At 27.0% G+C, this 23,352-nt stretch overlaps 2 protein-coding genes and 1 pseudogene across 6 annotated transcripts; all 3 read left to right on the top strand.

Annotated features, from left to right (window-relative positions):
- Positions 1-2,117: 2,117 nt before the first annotated feature.
- Positions 2,118-5,816, top strand: LOC113558301 (annotated as a pseudogene).
- Positions 5,817-8,786: 2,970 nt separating this feature from the next.
- Positions 8,787-12,335, top strand: LOC113557003 (probable dolichyl pyrophosphate Glc1Man9GlcNAc2 alpha-1,3-glucosyltransferase). Its single transcript, XM_026962267.1, is given in 9 exon segments — positions 8,787-9,333; positions 9,451-9,723; positions 10,317-10,369; positions 10,372-10,517; positions 10,598-10,819; positions 10,881-10,986; positions 11,061-11,194; positions 11,652-11,791; positions 11,857-12,335. Coding segments are annotated over 9 exon segments (1,491 nt in total). The 5' UTR covers positions 8,787-9,274; the 3' UTR covers positions 12,215-12,335.
- Positions 12,336-13,275: 940 nt separating this feature from the next.
- Positions 13,276-21,387, top strand: LOC113558988 (troponin T-like). 5 transcript variants are annotated; one of them, XM_026964579.2, is made up of 12 exons: positions 13,277-13,356; positions 14,568-14,621; positions 15,707-15,724; positions 16,472-16,498; positions 17,121-17,148; positions 17,261-17,605; positions 17,707-17,928; positions 18,307-18,399; positions 18,504-18,584; positions 18,977-19,055; positions 20,862-20,998; positions 21,088-21,387. In XM_026964579.2, the coding sequence occupies exons 2-12, from the start codon at positions 14,596-14,598 to the stop codon at positions 21,184-21,186; spliced, it is 1,155 nt and encodes a 384-aa protein (XP_026820380.1). In that variant the 5' UTR covers positions 13,277-13,356; positions 14,568-14,595; the 3' UTR covers positions 21,187-21,387. The 5 variants fall into 5 exon arrangements, with proteins under 5 accessions (XP_026820382.1, XP_026820380.1, XP_026820381.1 ...); XM_026964580.2 differs by lacking the exon at positions 18,977-19,055 and adding an exon at positions 18,648-18,726 and having other exon boundaries at positions 13,279-13,356; XM_026964581.2 differs by lacking the exon at positions 16,472-16,498 and having other exon boundaries at positions 13,276-13,356.
- Positions 21,388-23,352: the final 1,965 nt, after the last annotated feature.

Raw genomic sequence — 23,352 nt, 5'->3', positions numbered from 1 at the left:
TAACATGCCATATTACAACAATTAACATTAAAACAACTTTAAAACATTTTGAATGTGAGTTATTTAAATTAAAAAAATAATAAAATAATAATATTTAGGTTTTAACTGTCAATATCTTATTTTATGATTTCGTCCTGCTGTCGCGATGTGTCGTTCAATAATTTTTCAAACAACTACTGGCTACACTGTCCAGTACACCATTTTATGGTGGATTGGTATCAAGTATTTACCTTCGGTAATCTAGCTATTGGTATGAACCACGAACTGAGATGAAATAAATGAGAATCATCGTAGGTAAATCTATAGTGAAAACAATAGTATAGGTAATAATATTATTATTTATTTTATCTTTATCAACAGCTGTAGCCTGTAGCTGTTACGGAGTGTGGACGACATAAACAATAATATTGTCCTGAACTTACGATTTAAGGTATTGAAGAGGTGTAAAGGCATTATATAATTTTTATTATAATAATATATTAAATACAAGGTAACAACACGATAATCATGTATATAAATAGTAGTTTACAATATATCTTTTAAAATATCTATTTTCATTTTAGTAAAAAAATATTACAATAAATTGTATGAAAACAATTCACAAACTCGATTACTTTTTTTATTTTATTTTGTACTATAAAAGTATACATTTTTCAATTTCGCTATAGGTAATTTTCCGGGAAATTTACAGCTCGGAAGGTGAGTAATATACTCATATCACTTAAATATAACCATCGTAATAACTATTTATGACGTTTTTGTGTAGAAGCCATCGATTGACGACCCGGAAATTTGGCTTGACGTTATTCACGTCTCTACTAGTTATAATATACGTAAATGCATACAAATTCCATATTTTATAATATACAACTCCGGATTCGTGTTCTGTATCCAATTATATTGTGTAACTAAGGATTTTGGTTAGTTTTGATGGTTTAAATACGTGGGGTAGTTGTTGACGAAGTAGTAAATTTCCGTGTATTGAAAATTCTAAAAACATTTGTAGGAAGGTCTATGACCATAAAAGGTGTATTAATGTATTATATAGTATATACATCATATTATCAACATTTACAGTATCGAATCTATTCCTGGTTCATTGATTGCCAGTCCTTGGTCAATTCTTTTGTGACTGCTAAAACGACACCACATTTTGTTCTCGTATAAATTTCATTTTCCATTCAGTTTTGATACATTTTTTTGTTTAATTTTATTAATTTTCTCTCCGCTTTTCTCAAAAACTACAAAGTATTTTTTGTGTGTGTACTTTTTAAGACTGTAATTTTTTTACTAGTTGGTTATTTCTTGTCATCTAATTTCATTTACCTACTATGTAAGTACTTGATATATTAATTAATCGTCAAAAAGGTACTAAATATTATACATCATTTTGGATTATATCTAGATAGTAATAATCTAAAGTAATTTTAATATTTTGTTTGTTTTATAAAATAAATTTAGTTTATTCCTCATATGTGGTGTCAATTTATTAATAATTTTTAGTTAACCTGCTTAGGAAAATTTAAAAATATTTTTTTTGATTGTTGGTTGTTTAAACTGATTAAAATTTTACATAATTTATATTTTATACATAAATATTGTTACGGGAAAGGTGTAACTATTATGATGAATGCTTTCTAAAAAATATGTCTAGTTATAGTATTATTTCTAATTTGTAGTATTGATTGGTATAAATTTATTATTGATACTTATTATACTAAAAAGCTATTATTATCCATTATAAATTATTATATAGTTAAATTAAAAAATTCTTCCCGAAGGTAATAATGTAATATCATATGAACATTTATGTAATGAAATGCATAAAATGAGTATTGGGGTTATTATCATTTATTCTATTAGAGCTATTTGTTTTGAACAATATTACTATTAACTTGAAAAACGTCAATGACCAAATCTATGTACAATGCACATAGATATAGGTACCCCTTAAAATATTATAATGGTTATTGGCTTACTTTGAAAAGTTTTAGACTTATTTATTTATAATAATTTAATTTACTAAACATTTTTTAAATATAGATAAATAATTATTTTAAAATTTTTTAATTTTTTTTTTTCTTACAGTTATAAATCTCATTATACACACATTTAAAATGAGTTCAGAAAATACATCCAATAAGATGAAGATAAATCAACACCAAATAGACCTATTTCCTGGAGTTCGTCAAGAAATGTAATAGTTTAACATAATAGTATTTTATTTTTATTTATTTTATATCTTTTATTGTAATCTTCAGGTTAAATAATATAACTGCGCGCTCTCACCTCCACGGTCTTATCATACCTGAGATTATGGTAGCTGCAAAAAAATTGGAAGATAGTGCTCTGGTCCACGAGATAAGCTGTTAATGAAAATTTTAAGTTGGAACCTCAAGAACCACCAAATAATAGGTAAAACTAGTAATTAATTGAACATAGTATTATAAACACACCATATATAATTCTTTTATGTTTTTTTTATGAATGTGTTTTATTCTATCAGTTTAATGAAACAAGTCAAAGACACAATGCACAAAGCATTTTGGGAGTTGTTGCGTGAGCAATTAAACAATGATCCCCCCGAATACACTCAAGCTATGACACTTTATCTGAAATACGAACAGTAAGTAACATTGTTTGTTTACTATTAAAGTTCTACTAATTTAGTAATTTTACTAATTTTAAGAAAATACAATGTTTATAGAGCTTATCAAATTTGTTGTTGGACCAGCATACTAAATTAAAGAAGAAATTAGTCAAGTTTTAGATGTAGAGCTTATACAACACAGATAGACAATAACTCTTTGGATTTTGACGTAACTATAAAATAACATAACCAACAAAGTTAAAAAAATATTGATTGTCTTAACTTATATATTTTCTTGTCATTAGTATTATACAAAATTTATTCTGAATTTGATGTCAAAAATATGTGCTCCAGTACGAGATGATTCAATACGTGCACTAACACAATTAAATGATCCTGTTGATATATTTAAAGGAATAACAGAGGTAAATTACTAAATTTTAGAATCAAATAATTACTTGAATGTTTGCAACTGATAAAATAATATTTACTCGTCTACATATTATTTTATTTAATTTGGTTAAGTAATTTTAATAATTTGTTATTATAATAATAGTTGCAATAATTAATTTAATTAGTAAAATGTATTAATAAGTGCCTATATGATAGTCTGAATAATTAATCAAATAATTAATGTTTTATTATACCACAGAATAAATTATGAGATAACATATTGTTATTAGTAACAGTTTTGTAAGGTTAACAATTATAATATTTAATTAATGCAAAATTATTTTAATTGGCATATTTAATACAATAAATTGTTAGAAATAGTCTTTTAAATACAATATATAGTCTTAAATAGTTGGAAATAATTGTCATTGACAAAATTCCTATGATTTAGATTGTTTAATACAATTATCTAAAAAAAAAAAATAGGTGAAAACTGTTATATTATGTATGAAGATAGAAGATATATAACATAAAAAAAGGTAAATTTTCTTATTCTATTATTTTTTATATTAGTTTGAAATTAAAGCAGATTAATAATTATATTACAATTTTAATAAAAATAAAATTAGTGCTATATTATAAAATAAATGTCAGTTCTAAAATATTTATTCAATACGCTGTGGCTTATTTTTATTAAATTATATTTTAAATGCATACATTTATTCGTTGTAGCATTATAGTCCTATGTAATTTATTTTATTTTTTGATGAGGGTTCTCTGATTGAATGGTATTGTGGTTAAAACACTTTTGAAATTCTGCTTTTCAGTATATGTAGCAATTACAATTTACTAAAATTATTTTAACATCTTCAATCATATGATAATCATTAAAAATTTAAGTAATAAAATAAATTATAAATAAGTCTTATACTTGTATGCATAGTCTGACACTTTAAGGGCACTGCAAATTGCTTAGGTCATATGTAACTACGGGACACCTAAGTGATATGTAATTTTTGGTTGCATAGTTGAAATTTAAGTAATCTGTATATTATGTATATTTACATCATTATTTTAAATAAATTAAAAATGTATTATTATTTTTTTTAACAAATTCCTTATGCAAAATATTTAATAAAAAATAATCATATAAAGATTTAGAAAAATTAATCTTATAATATAAGGTTGAAGGCAGTTAGATTATTCTAATACGGAATTTGGTCAAATGATCTAATAGTGTTAAAAGCAAATAATAGATTAAGTTTATTTGCAAAGTACTTATAATTTGAAATAATTTAATGTGTACTTTTTATACAACATTTATATTTTATACGTATTTTTTATTTTTAACTTTCACTCATAGACTATAGTCTATAACTATTAACATTTTTAAGTAAATCAAATTTCTATTCATTTTTGAAAACATAATACTAATTATTAGATACCTATTTTAAAAATGTAATATTTTGTAGTACTACTATTAGTGCTTTAGTAGACTGTTGTTTAGATTAACAGTTGTTTAAGTTAAGATATCCACTTATTAATTTAAATATTGGTATTTAAAAATTAATAAATATATGTTGAATGCCATTGGTATTTATTTTATTTAAAAATTAGTAACTATCTGAGTTCTTGTATATTATATTAATAAATATTTGTTGTTAGAATTTGAGTTTGATGAAACTTGACATGGCAAATTTCACAATAACTGCACAGCGACGAGCACTAAACGCCTGTAGTGCTGATTATGAACGAGAGAAATTTGAAGAGTATTTAAGTGTTAAGCCAGGTAAATCCCAATTTTTTATTTTGTGTAATATTCAACTAAAATTTTTTTTTATTCATTGAAAATTATTAACAGATGCCTTAAATCTGACTGCTGAGTGGTTAAAACGCCATATTAATTTTGAAAAGATTACAGAATCTTATCACGATATAGTCGTTCGAGCTTATATGGAAATATTTGATTGGGATGAAAATGTTCTGTTCCCAGAGGTAATAAAGTTACAATACTATGCATTATTAAGGTTATGTTTTTAAAATAGTTGATATTATTTTCAGGCTTTATCATTGGATAAAGATCGATATTTGGCAACTAATAAAATGCTAAATCTTTTGATTCTCGCAGCATCTACATTTATTGTGACAATATCAACAACTACATCTATTATTCCTAATAACATGGAATTCAAAAAAATTTAAAAAATCTTATTTTATCTGTCCTGAAAGAAAATGATTTCAACAAGTATTGATTACTTTATTGACTATTAATTTGTGAATAGTTTATTAACTGCATTAATTTTTTGTTTTTTAGTAAAAATGTCTTGTCAAATATTGTAGAACATATTGTTCTTTGCTGTAATAAGCATTTGTGCATATTTAATCCAGATGGACCACCTGTTTTACCAGATATGGTTAATACACTTGAGACTCAAGTTTTGTTAATCCAAAATCCTGACAATAAAATAAGAACTCTAGTTGGTAATATATTTGTGATTCAATATAAATAATAGTGTTATAATTTTTATCTCATATGATTATTTTAGAGAAGCGTTTCAAGGAGTTTATTACTGCAGTTATCAGTTCTGACAATGCAGTTCCTCAGCAATGCCCACTTGGTTTGTCTGCATTCAAAGATGAATTGGCAGCCGTTACTGGCAGTTTTTTGCATCTTATCACATACAATAGAAAAGTATTCTCCAAATTTTATGATGATATATTGAAAAATCTTTTGAATCAATGTGATTAAATTTAATTGTCTCTCAAATCAAGTAAACTAAAAATTAATATTAGCTTTTATTTTATCTAACTTTTAAACTAATACTTTTTTAAATCATTGATTTATTTTTATGGAACATGAATTGTGACCAAATTAAAATCTAGAACATTATGGGATCACATTTTATTACTGTAGCATAATATAATACTAATATTATTTTACAGTTTAATCCTCCAATGTGTATAAAAATCATTATTTATTAGCACTATATCTAATATCACTTATACTATAATTTCTACTAATGGCTATTATAAAATATTATTAAACTATTATAATATATATATATTATAATTATTTTTAGTGAGCTAAACATTCTAAAATTATCTTTGTAAAATATTTACAGACAAAATACATTTATATACATACTAGCTTGTTATACAATAATTCTGTTAAATTTATTTTATATTGTTTGAATGATCAGTTATTGATAAATGGAACTATACTCTGTACACTTGAATCCCTTTAAACTAATTTGAATAATTTAGGAATATACAATTGTTATTTATTATTGAAAATTTTAGTAATAATATTGTAATCATTTAATAACTATAATATTATATATTAACCCTGACTGATATTTTCAATATTGTTCTAAAGTTTATAAGCTCAAGTATTGTTATACTAATTTAATTTTAGTAAATAGATATACACATTTAATTTTATACAGAAACTAATGTGTACTGAATTTTAAAAAACATGATTTATTTCATAATTATTAATTATTATTATTGAGTATTAATTAAGGAATTTTCAAAATATATTAATTTGTGTAATTAAATTAAAAATGTTGGTATGAATTAAGGATTTTTAGTGACTAAAATTGTATTTATAATATCTGTCGATAAGTGCTGTTGTATGAATGAACATTTTATTATTGTGATTGATGACAAATAAAACATATTCCTAGACTGGTTTATGACGGTGACAGAAACATCAATAAGCCGATATTTTCTTAGTATTGCCACAATTAATATATAATACACTAATACATTGTGCCATACGTAACCAGAGGGTAATTATTTATTTTATTACAATATGTCACAATTCACTAAAAACTGTTTTTTTTTTTTTTTTTTACTGGACTATAGGTACAGTAGAAGTAGATTCATACAATTATGACAATAAATAGAACAAATCAGTTAATTGAAATTTGATTTTCTTTTTGTGTAAATATTTTTATAATTTTTTATGTCATCAAATTAAATTATATTATTATCACCTTTTATGTAACATGCATATTTCTTACATTTTTAAGTGAATGTGGTACCTCAAACAAATAAAATATTTTATTGTTGTTAAAAAAATATGGCCTATCTTCAGAAATATTTAATAATTTTAAAGTACTTTAATTGTTTGTGCCTTGATCATACACTTTAAATTTTAGACACAATTCAACATTAAATCAGTTTTTAAGAATATCTTGTATCAAATTTTTAAAATTATTTGTTTACTCCAGAATGAAAAAGAAAATATGTAATCGGAATTGTCCACTGTAAATAAATATTTGAAACACTGTTAGCACTTTTTTGGTCCTTCCGTTATAACTGCAAAGTCTTAAAAAACTTTTAATGAGGTCAAATTCTTTGTAATATTCTACTAATTCTTTTAAATATATCGCATCAAAACAAACAGGAGACATTTTGTTTATAATCCGCAATCAGATAACAAAATATTTTTTTTCAAAGTTGATTAAAAAAATTTACTGAAACCAGGTTCAACATTTTGTTTATATATTATATCGAATAGTAAATGGTTTGTGAACATAAAAATTTGTATGCTGCTGGTAATTTATAATATAAATTTAAAGCTAATTATTTTTCATTTAATGTTCATGAACGACACCTATCTTTTAATTGCATAGTCACCATCGCTTTGGAATTTATAGAAGAAAATGTATGTATATTTATTAAGTTTTTAAAACTATTTTTTTTTTAATTTTGAAATATGAACAAGTTTTTTATGAATTATTTTGATTTTGTTAAAATTTTTGTTTTAAATTCAATTTTCTAGGATTATCTATTTCAATTGAATCAATTTTTTTTTTTAATTCGGGTTAGGCATTTATATTGTATTTGTTATATTAGTTTTTTGAGTAATAGTGAGAGCAGAGAGTTAAGAAGGTATATTTGAGAAAACTAACTTTACCATATTTGATTTTGTGTGTGAATATGTCTTAGCCGGAATTGATATTTAAAAAAATTTTTGTTCAGATTAATGTTTTTTACCAAAGTTTGAAGATATGTATGATTGTTGCTCAAATTTATCATTATAATTATATGGAATAGCAGTGTTTATTAAACAGCATTTAATAGAAAAATATGTGAAGCTATCAGGTGGGAAATGTTCATGACAAATTTACTTATTGTGAAGTTTTTCCAGTTCAATTGTAAATAAAATTTTGCCCTTCAAAATTATTGCTAGAAGAATATTTTATAACTATGTAAATGTTTTGACAATTTAAACTATTGAAGTAAATCAAAATTAGGAATGTCAAACCTTATTCCAATTTTAAAGTTAATTGATTAAATTTTCTTTTCATTAATCATTATAATTAGGTATTTATATAGGTACTTTTCTATTTTATAGAGATACAATTAAAAATTATATACTAATAAATCAAGTGTTATAAAAATTAGACACCTATATGATTAGCATCAAATTTTTTTCTATATTTTAAATAAAGAAAATCAATTATTATTATTATATTTTTTAATTTCTCTTCTCTCATCTTTTGGAAAGCGATAAAGTTCGTCTTCGATTTACGACAATTTACATATTGACACTTTCCGCCAGACATTTTTCAATTGATTTAATAGACGCGATATAATAAAAATGACTTGGTCATAAAACCACTAATCGCGGTAACAGAAAATTTTCCACTGACACTAGTTTGACAGACAACAGTAAATGTGACAATACTGACAATTAATGATATCGGATTTTGAACGGCAGTAGTTATGTGGTACTGTGGTAATTATTGCAGCTTTGACATAGTCTTGTCTTAAATAACGTAACCGCTTTCGTCGTTTTAAAAAAACATTTCTTGATTTCTTCTAAATTGAAACTCTGACTTGATAAATGGGACAAGTGATAACAATATTACTTTATCATTAATCGTTATACCGGTAACGTTTAGAGTTTAGACTTGACGACTACGTGAAACGCGTCTCAATAAAGATTAAAAATGTTTCGTGGCTACTCGTTGGTCGTACGTAGGTACTAAGTACTCGATACATAAATATTAAATACGTTAAATCAATAAATCGTAATAATTATTAATTATTACTGGCTTTACGGACAATTGTAATGTAGTCATCGTGGCTTTGTCGTTTTGAAATAGATATACGCCGTCGCTTTTGAACATGTTTTCAAACTATGCTCGGGGTTCATTACCGTCATTATTATTATTAAAATGAATACATTATTCTGTCCGGAATTACACAATTTGTCTTTCACGCCGACTATGGATTTTCAGTGATGTCTTGACCTAGTCAGTAGTCTTCAAATTCAAAATGACAATTTCCTTGCACGTCGTTATAACGTGCGTGAAGTTGCTCCTGTTGCCATCATAGTGAGTGAAAATCCAATGTGGGATCATCATTTTTATTCGCCTTCTTAAAAAATTTTGTTTTTTTCATTATTTATCCACAATTATGTTCATTAAATTGTTCTTATTCTGTTTTGACAGTTTTTCAACCGATTTCGAGGTGCATCGCAACTGGCTAGCCACCACGTACAGTCTACCCATATCGCAGTGGTATTCAGCTAAACATTCGGAATGGACAATCGACTATCCACCATTGTTTGCGTGGTTTGAATACTTCTTAGCTCAAATTGCTGCCTTTGTTGATATTGACATGTTGTCGATACACAATCGTAACTATTCGTCAAATGCCACTGTATTCTTTCAACGACTCAGCGTCATTATTACTGATTTTGTGTTTTATTATGGATCTCGAAAGTAAATATCATTCAAATTGAATGACAATGTTTTATGTTTTTAGCTATTAAATTCTTATTGTATGTTAAGATATTATTTCATTTTATTAAGTCTAATAGTATATTTTTTTCTATTGATTGAAATTAAATTATAAATATTAGTATTTACATAGAATATAATATTATTCAAATTTAAGAAGTACCCAATATAAACAATAAAAATGTATTTTAAAATTTCCTCTCAAATTTCCTATTTTAGATTTATTTATTGTTGTCCTAAATATTTTCAATAATTACTTTATGAATATTTATTGTAAACATAACATTTTAATTAATTTTTGTTTTTAGGTATACATAACTTAAATTCTCATATACCTAACCCACAATGTATTGTATTAAATGAAACAATAGCTTGTTAAGTAAACTAGTATAAAACTATGAGTTGTTTTTTATTAGTTATTTAAATTTGAAAATGTAAATAATAACATTTCTTTAACAACTAAAATAATTTAATAGTTTTTAACTAGTAATATATAATGGAATAATGTGATGGATAAACATTTTCAAAACATCTGATATACTATATAATAAGTATGAAATTTATATTATTTTTAGATGTGCTCAGTCAATTGCATTACTTGTGAAATCAACAAAGACTAAAAAGAAAAACCTATGGATGAAAGTAAAATTTCTGTTTTTGTCATTGAACTCTTGTTAATAGCTAATGTAACATTATTGCTCATTGACCAAATACACTTTCAGTACAATGGCTTTCTTTTCGGTATCTTACTTATATCAATATCTCACATTTTAAAGGTAAAAAATATTACTTTTAAATTATAGTTTCAATTTCTAATAGATTGTATTATTTTGGTTTATGTTGTTGCTTTTTCTAGGGTGAAAACTATCGAGGTGCATTTTGGTTTACGGTTTTGTTAAATTTCAAACATATTTATTTATACTTGGCACCAGCATTTTTTGTTTACTTATTAAGACACTTTTGTCTTCAAAAAAATATACAATTTGCATTGAAAAGACTTATAAAATTAGGTTTAATTGTTCTCGGTGTATCCAGTATCTCATTTGGCCCTTTTATATTCAATGGTCAAATTTTACAGGTATTATTAGAATATTAACTATATATAAATCTTAATTCTAATAATTTAATTTATTTTTTAGGTTTTTAAACAGTTATTTCCATTCAAACGAGGTTTATCACATGCTTATTGGGCACCAAATTTTTGGGCTTTGTATAATACAGCTGATATTGGTGCTAAAATTACATGTATTTATAAATTCAATTTTTTGATATTAATTTTTATATTCCTATACTGATTTTCTAATTGAGAATTTTTTCAGATAAAGACTACGATTTAATAAAAAACAATAATTCAGCATCAATGACGAGAGGTTTAGTTCAAGAATTCGAACATACTGTTTTTCCATCAATAACTCCTCAGATTACTTTTATTTTAACAATAATTTTTATGTTGGTAAGTTTTGGGTTATTTCTTGTTTTTTCTAAACTTAAAAAGTAAACATTTTTCTGTAGAAATATACTCTGTTTAAAATGAGATCATTACTGGGTGGCTAAGTTGTGCGCATGAGTGAGTGTGGCTCACTACACGGTAGTATAATAGTACAGATAGTTACTTCGACCAAACAGAGGTTATTTGATCTTTGCCTGCCAAAAATTGTTTGCTGTCTGGTACTGATCTTATCTTCAGCAGATTATAGTTATACTTAAATTAAATTTCTATTATAAAGAAAGTTTTAACTATCAATGGTCAAATGGTGTATAATGTGTTTATAATACACTTTAATAAATAATAATAAACTATAGATGATGGTTAAGATTCTATTGATTCTAATATTCTATTTTTGATTTTTTTGTTTATAAGATATATATTGACCATTGCATTTATTAAAATATTGATTTGTCATTTTCAGCCATGTTTATATAAACTTTGGAAATCCAATAGAAATCCAATTGATTTTGTCCGATGCCTTGTGTTGTGTGGTTTGACTTCATTTATGTTTGGTTGGCATGTTCACGAGAAAGCATTATTGCTAGCTGTCATACCATTAACGTAAGCCATTCAATGTTTCTTTTTATCTAATACTTAAATAGATACATGTTTATTTTTATTTACAGACTTCTAGTATTTTCCTCTACAAATGATTGTTCCATGTTTACAATGCTATCAACCATATCTACATATTCTGTTTTTCCATTATTGTTTAAACCATTTGAATTCATTACTAAATCACTATTACTTTTAGTTAATGTTTCATTTTTGTATAATACTGGTAAATTTAAATCATTGAATCGTATAGAAAAATTGTATTTAATAAGTCTAGGACCATTGTTGTTATTGACCGAGGTTGGATGGATGGTTTTAAGGTTTGATCAAAGATATCCATTTCTCCCATTGATGCTTACTTCATTCCATAATAGTATAGGTGTTTTTTATTGTTGGATAAAGTACTACTTATATTATATTTGGCAATAAATTATATAATTTTAATAATTTACATGTGTGCTGTAAAGAAAGAGGGCATTTTATAAATAAGGATTTATCAATATTTGATTAAGAAATGTGTTAAAATTTTTCAATAATGTGATTATAAAGTTCAAATCTATTGTTCTTATGTTTATTATTTAACTAAAAATATATTTATACATGTTATTGTGGTATTGCACATTTGCACAGTAGAAAATTACTTACATTTTCATAAATTCATGTTTATATTTTTCTCTATTTTGTTAACTACTATGTAAACATATAAAATACAAAACAATACTAGTTATTAAGTAATTGTAAATTATTTAGCTGTTAATAAATTAGTACTATTTTAATTTTAACAAAAAAACCCACATACGACATACCAAGCCTTATATAGTTATATGTATTGTAAAAAATGTGTGACATTCATGAATTCTGCTTGAATATAATTAGATTTTCATCTATGATTGTTCTATATATAGGTATATAATACATATATGTATGAAGGTATAATAAATAATTATACAATATACATATGAATTGTGAATGTAAAATGGCTATCGCCTGTTCCTATCTAATATAAAGAGCCAGCTATACCTACATATACAAATTATACTATACATCTGCATAATGCATAAAGATGAATGACATAAAATGTCATTTAAGGTGTAAATTATTAATCATTCGTCGGCAAAGATTCGTAACATTCTGGGTGACGGATAATAATACGTTCGTGTACGCTGGGAATTCTAAAATAAACCACAGATATACTCCTAATGTAATAATAAATTCCTACGGCGAGTGCGTTAATATTTTTGACACACTTTTGAAAGCCTCCCCCCACCACCGACCCGTCAGTTAGGATCAAATGGTCTTTTTCGTCGTCTTCTCGTTATTACCATTATTATTATCGTTTTTTTTCCTACCGCGTTTTCCATACGCAAAACATTATGATATCTATATCTAGTATGCACGTATTTATATACGATACAACTGGAAAATGCCAAAAATATCCCGGATAGATTTCCTGTCCGCGAGCTCCGGTTTGGTGGGGACGAGCTTAATTGCCGATCTCGAATCCGAACGGCGAACAGTCGTCCGGAGACGTTAGTGGGACCTCCGTCGCGTTATACATATATTATATTTTTGTAAGTACACCATCCATACATAATATAAATTATAACACAATACTATAACTTACTGTACTCTAAATTTCGTTGATGTATCGTTGTAAATGCGTCCGCCAGACGCTTAATAATGAAATCTACTTGTTAATTTACTATATGTGTATGTATATTCACAAACATCGGGAGATTTCGTGACGGTGTGAAGGTACCCACCAAAAATCACACGTTGGCGTATTCGTGATTCGATCGAGGGTATAGGTGATGAAGGACGACATCAGAAATAAATATAACATTTTCCGATGAAATCGATAACCTAGTGTTCGTTCATCGGGTTAACGTCGTTCCGCCTTTGAATAATATACCTAAAAATATGCGTTTCATGTTGGCTGCTTCAGAATAGAAGAGTTTTTCTGTTTTCGTCCACGCGTCGGAAAACGATATATTTCGATCATATACCATGACCATGTTTAATATCCTTGTTAAATTAGATTGTAGCAGCAGTTTTAAATTTTTCTTGAGTATTTATTCAGACCGTCACTATCGCGAGGGGCCTCAACAGTCACCACATTCATTCGGTGCAGAAAATCTGCAGCGGGACTGTTGGATGCGTATTATGTGTTAGAGAATTTTTTCGCAATGCCCGTGTGAAATTGTCTGCTTTAGTATACCCATATAGTGAAATATTATTAATCATATAGTTTTTTGTTGAGAAAAAAAAATCGTTATTGCTGGTTATTTTAAGGTGATTGGTGTATACTGTTATATTTGATAGGTATTTATTTATGTTTCGATATTGAATCTGATAGATTTCCCGGCGATAGTTTAGAAAACCGATCCGCGAATCGCGCATCCAACTATATAAAATAATGGACCATTAATATGTGTTTTACTATATTATATTACTGTTGAAATCCCGAACGATTTGTCTCTCTGCATAATACTATATACGCACTGGTATACTATGCGCGTTTTATATAAATAGATGCGTTAGGATTTTGTGGGTCGTAAAAAGGCAATGTTGGCAGCCCGAACCGGCAGCAGCTATTAATATCAACGGGATACACTGCCGCCGATCCCTCCCACATATTTTCAGAATTAACGTCTACCGGTCGTTTCTCCGCGAGAAATACATTTTCAAATAAAACCGCTAGGGATAGGGTGAACGAGATACCTACCCATTCCGTAACCTAGTGATTTACACGGGTTTTCATTTGGATTTTATTTGTTTACAGAGACTAGGCCCTAGACACACGCTTAATCATGTCTGACGAAGAAGAAGTGTACACGTAAGTCGTTTTATAAAGTTAAATAATAATATTTCTATTGTAGATGAATATAGTATTATATTAGCAGGTATACAACAGGATGGGTTGGATAATTAAACTGTTTTTGTAATAAGGAATACGTTAGTAAACGATATTCACGAATATAATTGTTTGTCTGGGACCTGAGTTATGATTAAATTCGTTTAACATATTAAATACATCGCATATATTTTATAATTTACGCTAAAGTATTTTAAACAATTTCACTCCCTGAATAATGGGTTGACAAGTTAGTAAATTTGCATTATCTATGTAAAATGAACAGACAGTTATAATAAAACTGTATTTTGCTGTTTAGATCAAGTTTTATTCCAATATACTATTACAAATTGCTATGATCTATTGTAATATTTACACATTTTTCGACGACCTTGTTATTTTATTTACCAGGCTATATTATTATTATTATTTATATGTTTTAAATTACTCGAAAATCACGACGTTCTTAGTATTTATATGGCAGTAAATCGAATTGATTTTTCATATAAAAAGTTGACTTGTGCATGATTGTCCATTTCTAACAAAGTAATAAAATATTTATAAATATTGTGTAGTATAAGCTGCCAATAGAATTAGATAATAGATTCTACATCGATATTTCTATTATACTGTAATTGCGTTCATTGTCTTTAGTGTATACTTATTATTGTTTTTAAATCTATGCATTTTCTATTATCTAAGATAAATTTGTTTTCTCTTACCTAATTTATTACCTTTACTTATATTTTTGTAATAACTCGCACGTGAAAAATAACTTTAAAAATCGTGATAACGTCTGGATAACTACACTTTTTATTAAACAAGTTGATACAATTTTTCTTGTAAACATTCTTTTAAAAACATTTATACAAACTACTATCTTACATATTATAAGTACGGACGTTTTCACAATTTTTTTTATAAATATTATTTTGGAATATTTATGGTTAGTGCAGATATAAGTGATATAAATAGGAAAATTTTTAAATATTATAGGCTTTATCAATGTAATTAGGTACACATAAATATTTTATACATTTTACATTTAACTTACTATTATTTTTCAGTGATTCCGAAGAGGAAACGTAAGTTTCAAAATATTAAATCATTTTTGCGCTTTTAAATTGCTACTGCAAAAGCATTTGAAAAAGATTAGCGAGTAAACATGTAAATGTAGGAGATACAAAAAAAATGTCTGTAGAGAGTAAAGAGTTTGAAAGAACAATTTCAAATGCATTGTACATATATATAAATGTTGAGCTAGAAATGAAGTCTGTGACAAGAACTTAAAATTTATAGCGTTATATAAACGATTTATTAATAAATGTTTGCCAAGGAATTCACTTGCAATTTTAATTTCGATTTTCAGTCACTTGATTTTATTTCATTAGCTTCAACTTGCTTATTTTTGCACGCTTTTCAAAATTGTAAATACGTTATAAGCCAAATGATTTTGTGTATGAGCACCCGAATTGTTTATTTGGCTTATTCCTTATTAATAGAGTGTACAACGTAATGTGGTCGTAATTATTTTTACATTTCATTATAAATATACCTATATATTTAATAATAATTTATATAATATATAAATTCTACAAAATGTTAAATATTTTGTACATTGCACTTTGATTATATAATTATTTATAACTATTTCGTAGTTATATATAGGTAGTTTAAAATGCAATCATATACGATTTCATAGTTAATATAATAGCTATACAAAGTAGCTACTGAAAGAAAGTAAAATTTTTAAATATAAATTAACGTCTGTACACTCTATACATGTTTGTGATATTCTTGGAATTTGTCTAAATCGTCAATTTTTGGCGCAGGCAACCGGAGCCTGAAAAAAGCAAAGAGTAAGTTTACTGCAGTGGGAGTTAAAGTAAAAATATGTACTGAGTTGATTCTAAAGTAGAAAGTAGAAAAGGCTTAGTGCAGACAATCCATACAATAAGCCTTTAGTTTATGCAGTATTTTGTTTAGTAGAAAAATTAGAATGTAGACAAAATGGTATTAATTTTATTAGTTCATTGGAAATTAGAAACTTTAGATTTTTATTCTAAAATATTAGATATAGTAATATTAAGATGTTTTGTATGTTTAGATATAGAACGATTAAAAAACGAAGTTTTACTTGACTAATTTAATATGTTTTTTGAAGTATAAACATACATAAAACTGATTTTGTGTGCAAATTTTTTTAACAATAAATTTTGCGTGTCTTTACTATTTATTCATTTTGCCTGGCTATAGGCCACATGGCATCGTTACTAAAAATTATTTTTATTCTGACAATATATCCTGTTACAGTTAACTGGTGCCAAATTTCAAATGACCCATTTATTAATCACACATTATAAATAACAAGCCCCCCGCAGGGGAAAATAACATCAGTGTCATCAACCCATAAAAAACAATGTATTGATATCGAAACTAATATATATTTTTTCTTTTACTTTTTCTTTTTGCAAACTTTAGTGGAGATGGAGATCCCGAATTCGTTAAGGTAATTGCTCTATTTTCTGTTAATATTTTATGTAATTTCATAAATATTTACATTTTTCCTAGCTGTATTGAATTATTTTTATAATTTACTAATGATTTTTGATTTTAATCAGAGGCAAGAATTAAAATCTTCAGCCTTAGACGAGCAGCTTAAAGAGTACATTCAAGAATGGCGCAAACAGCGGTCAAAGGAAGAAGACGACTTGAAAAAGTTGAAGGAAAAACAGGCCAAGCGCAAGGTTATGCGAGCGGAAGAAGAGAAAAGAATGGCCGAGAGAAAGAAGCAAGAAGAAGAACGCAGACAGAGAGAAGTCGAGGAAAAGAAACAGAAAGACATCGAAGAAAAACGTAAACGCTTAGAAGAGGCCGAGAAAAAACGGCAAGCTATGATGGCTGCTCTTAAGGAACAAACCAACAAATCAAAAGGACCCAACTTCACCATCAGCAAAAAAGAAGGCGTAAGTGTCCAATTCAATCGTTGTCGAGGAACTTGATTTGTTTTCTTACAGTAATGTAATTTGAATTATTTTGTTTAATATTTCATAATATTATATTATAGGCATTGAGTATGACATCTGCCCAACTTGAACGCAACAAAACCAGAGAACAGATCGAAGAAGAAAAGAAAATATCGTTGAGCTTCAGAATCAAACCATTGAACATCGAAGGATTCTCTGTGCAAAAACTCCAATTCAAAGCCACCGAACTCTGGGACCAGATCATCAAGCTGGAAACAGAAAAGTACGATTTGGAGGAAAGACAGAAGAGACAAGATTACGACGTGAGTATTTATCATCTGTAGATGATCAGACGCGTAGCCAGGAATTTCAAAGGGGGGGGGGTGTTATTAAAAATTAATTGATAAAATTATACATACAAAATTAATAACTTTATGTATACTTTATTAAACGCATTACAAGTGAATAGATAATGCTTTATGAGAAAAAATGTAAATATTATTATTATTAATAAAAAAAATTGTAAATCTATGAGTATATACGACGGCTGAGGGAGGTGTTACTACATCTGTATAACACTCCCCTGGCTACGCGCATGGGTTATATAATATTTTGTATTTTGTATGTATATTTTAAGCTCCCATATATTAGTAGTCGTAATATTTTGGTATCTAATGCAGTAATAATTATTTGCATTTCAGTTGAAAGAGTTGAAAGAACGTCAGAAGCAACAACTCCGCCACAAGGCTTTGAAGAAGGGTCTCGACCCTGAAGCCCTTACCGGCAAATACCCAGTAAGTTTGCATTATATAACATAATGACCGTATATATTTTGTATATTATATGACTCTACTATTTGGTTGTCGTTAGCTTAACATGTTTGTATTCGTTTACTTAGCCCAAGATCCAAGTCGCTTCCAAGTACGAGAGGCGAGTGGATACGAGGTCTTATGATGACAAAAAGAAACTGTTCGAAGGAGTAAGTGTACACGTATATTATATAAACGTATAATCTATACAGAGATGTTAACGAAATAAATAGGGTCTGGAAGAGTTGATAGGCGAAAAGTCCGAGTCTAACTGGAATCGTAAATACGAACAATTCATGAAAAGAAGTAGAAGTACGTAAATATGTAGCGAATTTCGGCATGCTTTTCCCTTACAGCCAAAAAGAACCTGTCATATTTCATAACTGTCCATCAAGAGTAATGCAAAATCTGTATATTCTCTCTCGTTTCCCTACCCAGCCTATTGGCTATTACACCCGATTATATAGATTTCCATGTTTATAACACTTAGTTTTGGCCAAATTTGTGTTTTTTCTTACCTGCATGCACGAACCTTTTCCTATTTTTTGTTTGAATTTTTTAGGGTTATATGGAAACCACTAAAGAATCGATGGAAAAACAATGGACAGAAAAAAGTGACCAATTCGGTGGCCGCGCTAAGGGTAAGTAATAAACCAGCTTTTATATAGTCTGTATATACAATATACTAGAGGTTAATCGTCGTATTATTTAATTTCAAAGTTATTTAGATTTCGTTCTAAAGTTACTTATGACTTATGAGTTATGAATCACTGTAACCGAGTAATTTTGGCCGTGATTATTTTGATTATTCACGCTGCTAAATTCCATCTCACTTTTAAGTGTATGTGTTTACGTATATTAATCACAATATATCGTATAAGATATAAGCTATAAAGATTTTACAGCTTGTTTAAACTGTTCGGTGATTCTCAAAATCGTTATATCTTCAGTTGTTAAATTCCTACGCATATTATTATTTATATTATACGCACATAATATGATACATCATATATTTTCTGTTATATATTTAGCTTGCCAAATTATAGCTGATTTCAAATAAAGATATTATTTGATGTTTATGCAGAAAAGATTTTCTTAGACAATTTTAATTAAGAATTTTTTTCACAATCCTTGATCTATTAATAATTCTAAATACTTTGATTGTTATACAATAATTGATCGTTTACCTAACCTACCTACTGTGTTTATAAAAACAGACATGTAAACATTTACTGTTTACCACTTTCAACTACAAGGTAAAGTCATAACAATATTATTATAGTAGTTTCTCGACGTCTCAACAGTATAATGCAAGCCCGGATTAAGGGGGGCCAAGTGTGTCACGGTCCTAGGACCCATCTTTATTTCCAAAATATATTTTTTTAATTTGTTTAAAAGAGTTCTAAAAAAAATTATTTTAGTGGATATGTAGGTAATTAATAATTATAAAATAAAAATTTTCTTAATTTTATATCATAAAAAATTACTAAATGATAATAAATATTAAATTGATATCCTAATTTCTAATAGTTGATAGCGTAGTAATAATTGATGTTAGATAATCTTGATCTATTTATATGAGATATTACTCAAACATAATAATAAAATGATTTTCCAAAAAATCATTGCAAGAAGTATTTCAAAACATTTTAATTACTCTGATTATATTTAACTATCCCAGTGGCCAATTGTTTGACCTAAAGAACATTTTCCAAGTTAACAAGAACAAAAAATAAAAATAGAGCAAACTAGATTCAAGAAAATTTAACTTCATTAATGATAGTGAACTCAAAAAATGATATTTTGCAATTGATCGATTTTAATGAAACTATACAACAATTTGCCAAAGAAGAAAATTTAAAGCTATAATTCTTTAGTAACAAATACAGCGTTTTTATATATATAAATAAAATATGTGTACAATAAATTATTAATTTATATAGCCTTATAATTGACTTACACATATATGTATGTATATTGTATATTGTATTGTACATAATTATACAACAATATACGGTCTTTACTCTTCAAAATTTAGTAATACAATTTTTTTGAAATTAAAATTTTAAGGGGGCCCGCTAAGTTTATGGTATCCTAGGGCCTAATCGATTCTTAATCCGGGTTTGGTATAATGTAAAGATTTATATGTAAGTAGTAACTAGCTATTGTATATCAGCTATCCACAAAGGATTATAACTAAATTAAATTGTTCGTCTCTCACTTAATTATTGAGAAGTCGAGAATTTACTAGAATTATTCACCTTTTAGTGCTTTTTTTGCCATTCTATGTATTTCACGTTAATTATGAATGAATATGTCCCCTACCATCTAACTTACCTATATATACCTATCTACCTATTTTCATCAATAATTTTACGAAACCAGAAAAAATCGTGTTTCTCTGTTCTAAACGTGTTAGTTAAACTTCTTGCGTGCCGTTTTCGCAGGACGGTTACCGAAATGGTTCGGCGAACGTCCGGGTAAGAAGAAGGATGACCCAGACACACCCGAAGAAGAAGAGCTCAAGAAAAACGAGGAAGACGAAGAACCGTTTGGCCTCGACGACGAAGAAGCTGAAGAAGAAGTAAATATACCTGTGATATTTACTACAATATTAGTTTATGATTGTCTGTTAAATGTTATTTATTAATTCATTGCGATTGTTTTTTATAGGTCGAAGAGGAAGAAGAGGAGGAAGAAGAAGAGGAAGAGGAGGAAGAAGAGGAGGAAGAGGAAGAAGAAGAGGAAGAGGAAGAAGAAGAGGAAGAATAATAACTATAATTCCGCAATTAAAAAATATCTGAAAGACCAATATTTCAAAAAAAAAAAAAAATCACGAATGAAATGAATTTAACTTATATACTTCTGCCTCAATGTAAAAAATATATATTAAATGAAAATTGTACCATTTAAATACTGTTTGTTTGTACAGGACAAAAGATTAACAATAAACATTTGAGGATGAAGTTTATAGATTATTAAGTATTTAAGTATAATATATAGGAATTTATTTATATGGACGACAATTGGCGATACTATTGGCGCGGACGGGACATATTATTATTGTCAATCCCGTTATTGTCCTTAATATAATTTATTGAAAAAAAAAACTTGTGAATTTAAACGAGTCGTATTTAATTTAATTTTAAATGTTTTATATAAATTTATTGACTTCTATAGTTGAAGTTTGTTTGATATTTTTAAATTTATAACCGACATTAAAAACGTCTTGTTTAATATTATTATATTATATTTATTTGTGTATATACAATTATACAATCTTATACGTTAAACGTATATATATATATATATATAAAAGGGTACCTAAAATACCGTGTTCAGTATCTAAAATTTATATATGAATTTTGGATTTTGTTTAGTGCATTAAAAAAATTAATATATTATTGATGGAAAAAAGTAATTTTATCTCAAACGGTTATAATATATAAAAGTATAATATAATATTATACTTATATCTAATTAGGAATGATGTGAAAATAATGATTATTGAATAGCTACACTGATAATTGCATATAGTTACTCTCTATATATGTATATTATATTTAGTTATTTAAAATTATAATTTTATTGTCTTAATATATTTTCTAAGGCATTGATTAGGGCTTGAAACGTGTGGCTTTACCCGCTTTACGAGTACTTAAAGAGACTATATTTATTAATTAGTTAAGTAATATACTTACCTACATACCTAATAAATCGCTTATGACTTATAAGTTTTAGACATGGTTGTTAGTTTGTTACGAAATAGCATCAAATTAAATAGGACCAAAAGCCTATTAAGCCTAATCGATACACGAAAACCAAACGTAATATTTGATTAATATATTGCAGGAGTTATTAAACGGGCAGTCCCGCAACTTAAATGTAGAAATGGTGGTGGATTCTGAGGCGTAATTATTTCCATCGTAATTATTAAAATGTTGGGATTTTCATCAACGCGATTCCTGTAGTATTTACCGACTTATTAAGTTATATTGGATTTCCAAACCTTTTTAAGTGTACTTTATAACAGTACCTAAAAAAAAAATATTATCAATACAATTTTAGTTATGATAAAACTGACTGTAAAATAAGGAACGATGGATCATCCATTAGCAAACCTCATCACCATGCGTGTGACTTGTGAAAGGTTAGTTTTTCGAATATGGTTATGCAAACGGGAATTGAAAAGATGTGTAGTACCTAAGTTAATAAAAATAAAGTACAAATGAAATAAATTATTTCAATAAAATTAGAATCATAAGTGTAGTTTTACAAAGTCTAATCTAACACCATATTATACTTGTTTTATAATATTTTCAACTCATTTTTTTTTTTTTGTTTAATCACTTAATGTGAGTGAATTAAATTAATTGTTATTATAATAATTGATTTGTTTGATATTTCAGAGGCAAGAATTACATATTAATCAAGCGGAAACCTTTAACGGGCTTTAATTTTACCATGGCTCGGAGAAAAGTTTATAAGTAGTAATGTTTTTGATGCTTAGTTAAACTTATACCGCTAGTTTGGTGGACAAATAAGGTGTCGTGGGCTTATAGCCAAGCATGGTACTCTGGCACTCCTACTTGAAATCTGCAACTTCTAGGATTTTTATTTTTATACTATTATGACTTGTTAGTTATTTAGAAAAATAAGAAGGTAGAAGTTTAAGATTTTTCAGAAGGTTTAAAAAAATTATTTTACAATAAAAAATGTATCACCTATACTTAGTATGAATCATTATAACTAAATAAAAACATCTCTACGGTCTTACTGCAGTTATCTACACCGCGTGGATAACCGTGGCTCTTACCTATACCATGGGTTCATTAAAATAAAATTATACCTTTACAACTCACTAGTCACTATTGTTGAATCCAATACTATTATACATTTATACTAAGTGACTTTTGTGTTTAAAATAAATTAATTTTA

This window comes from Rhopalosiphum maidis, chromosome 3 (genome assembly GCF_003676215.2).
Source record: "Rhopalosiphum maidis isolate BTI-1 chromosome 3, ASM367621v3, whole genome shotgun sequence".
Lineage (NCBI taxonomy): Eukaryota > Metazoa > Arthropoda > Insecta > Hemiptera > Aphididae > Rhopalosiphum > Rhopalosiphum maidis.
This window is presented reverse-complemented; position numbering and strand designations above follow the sequence as displayed.

Coding starts and splice junctions, on each gene's coding strand:
- LOC113558988 (XM_026964579.2), top strand. CDS start 14,596: ATGTCTGACGAAGAAGAAGTGTACAC. Junction 16,499..17,120: donor GAGCCTGAAAAAAGCAAAGA/GTAAGTTTACTG, acceptor TGCAAACTTTAG/TGGAGATGGAGATCCCGAAT. Junction 18,585..18,976: donor AAAAGAAACTGTTCGAAGGA/GTAAGTGTACAC, acceptor TGAATTTTTTAG/GGTTATATGGAAACCACTAA.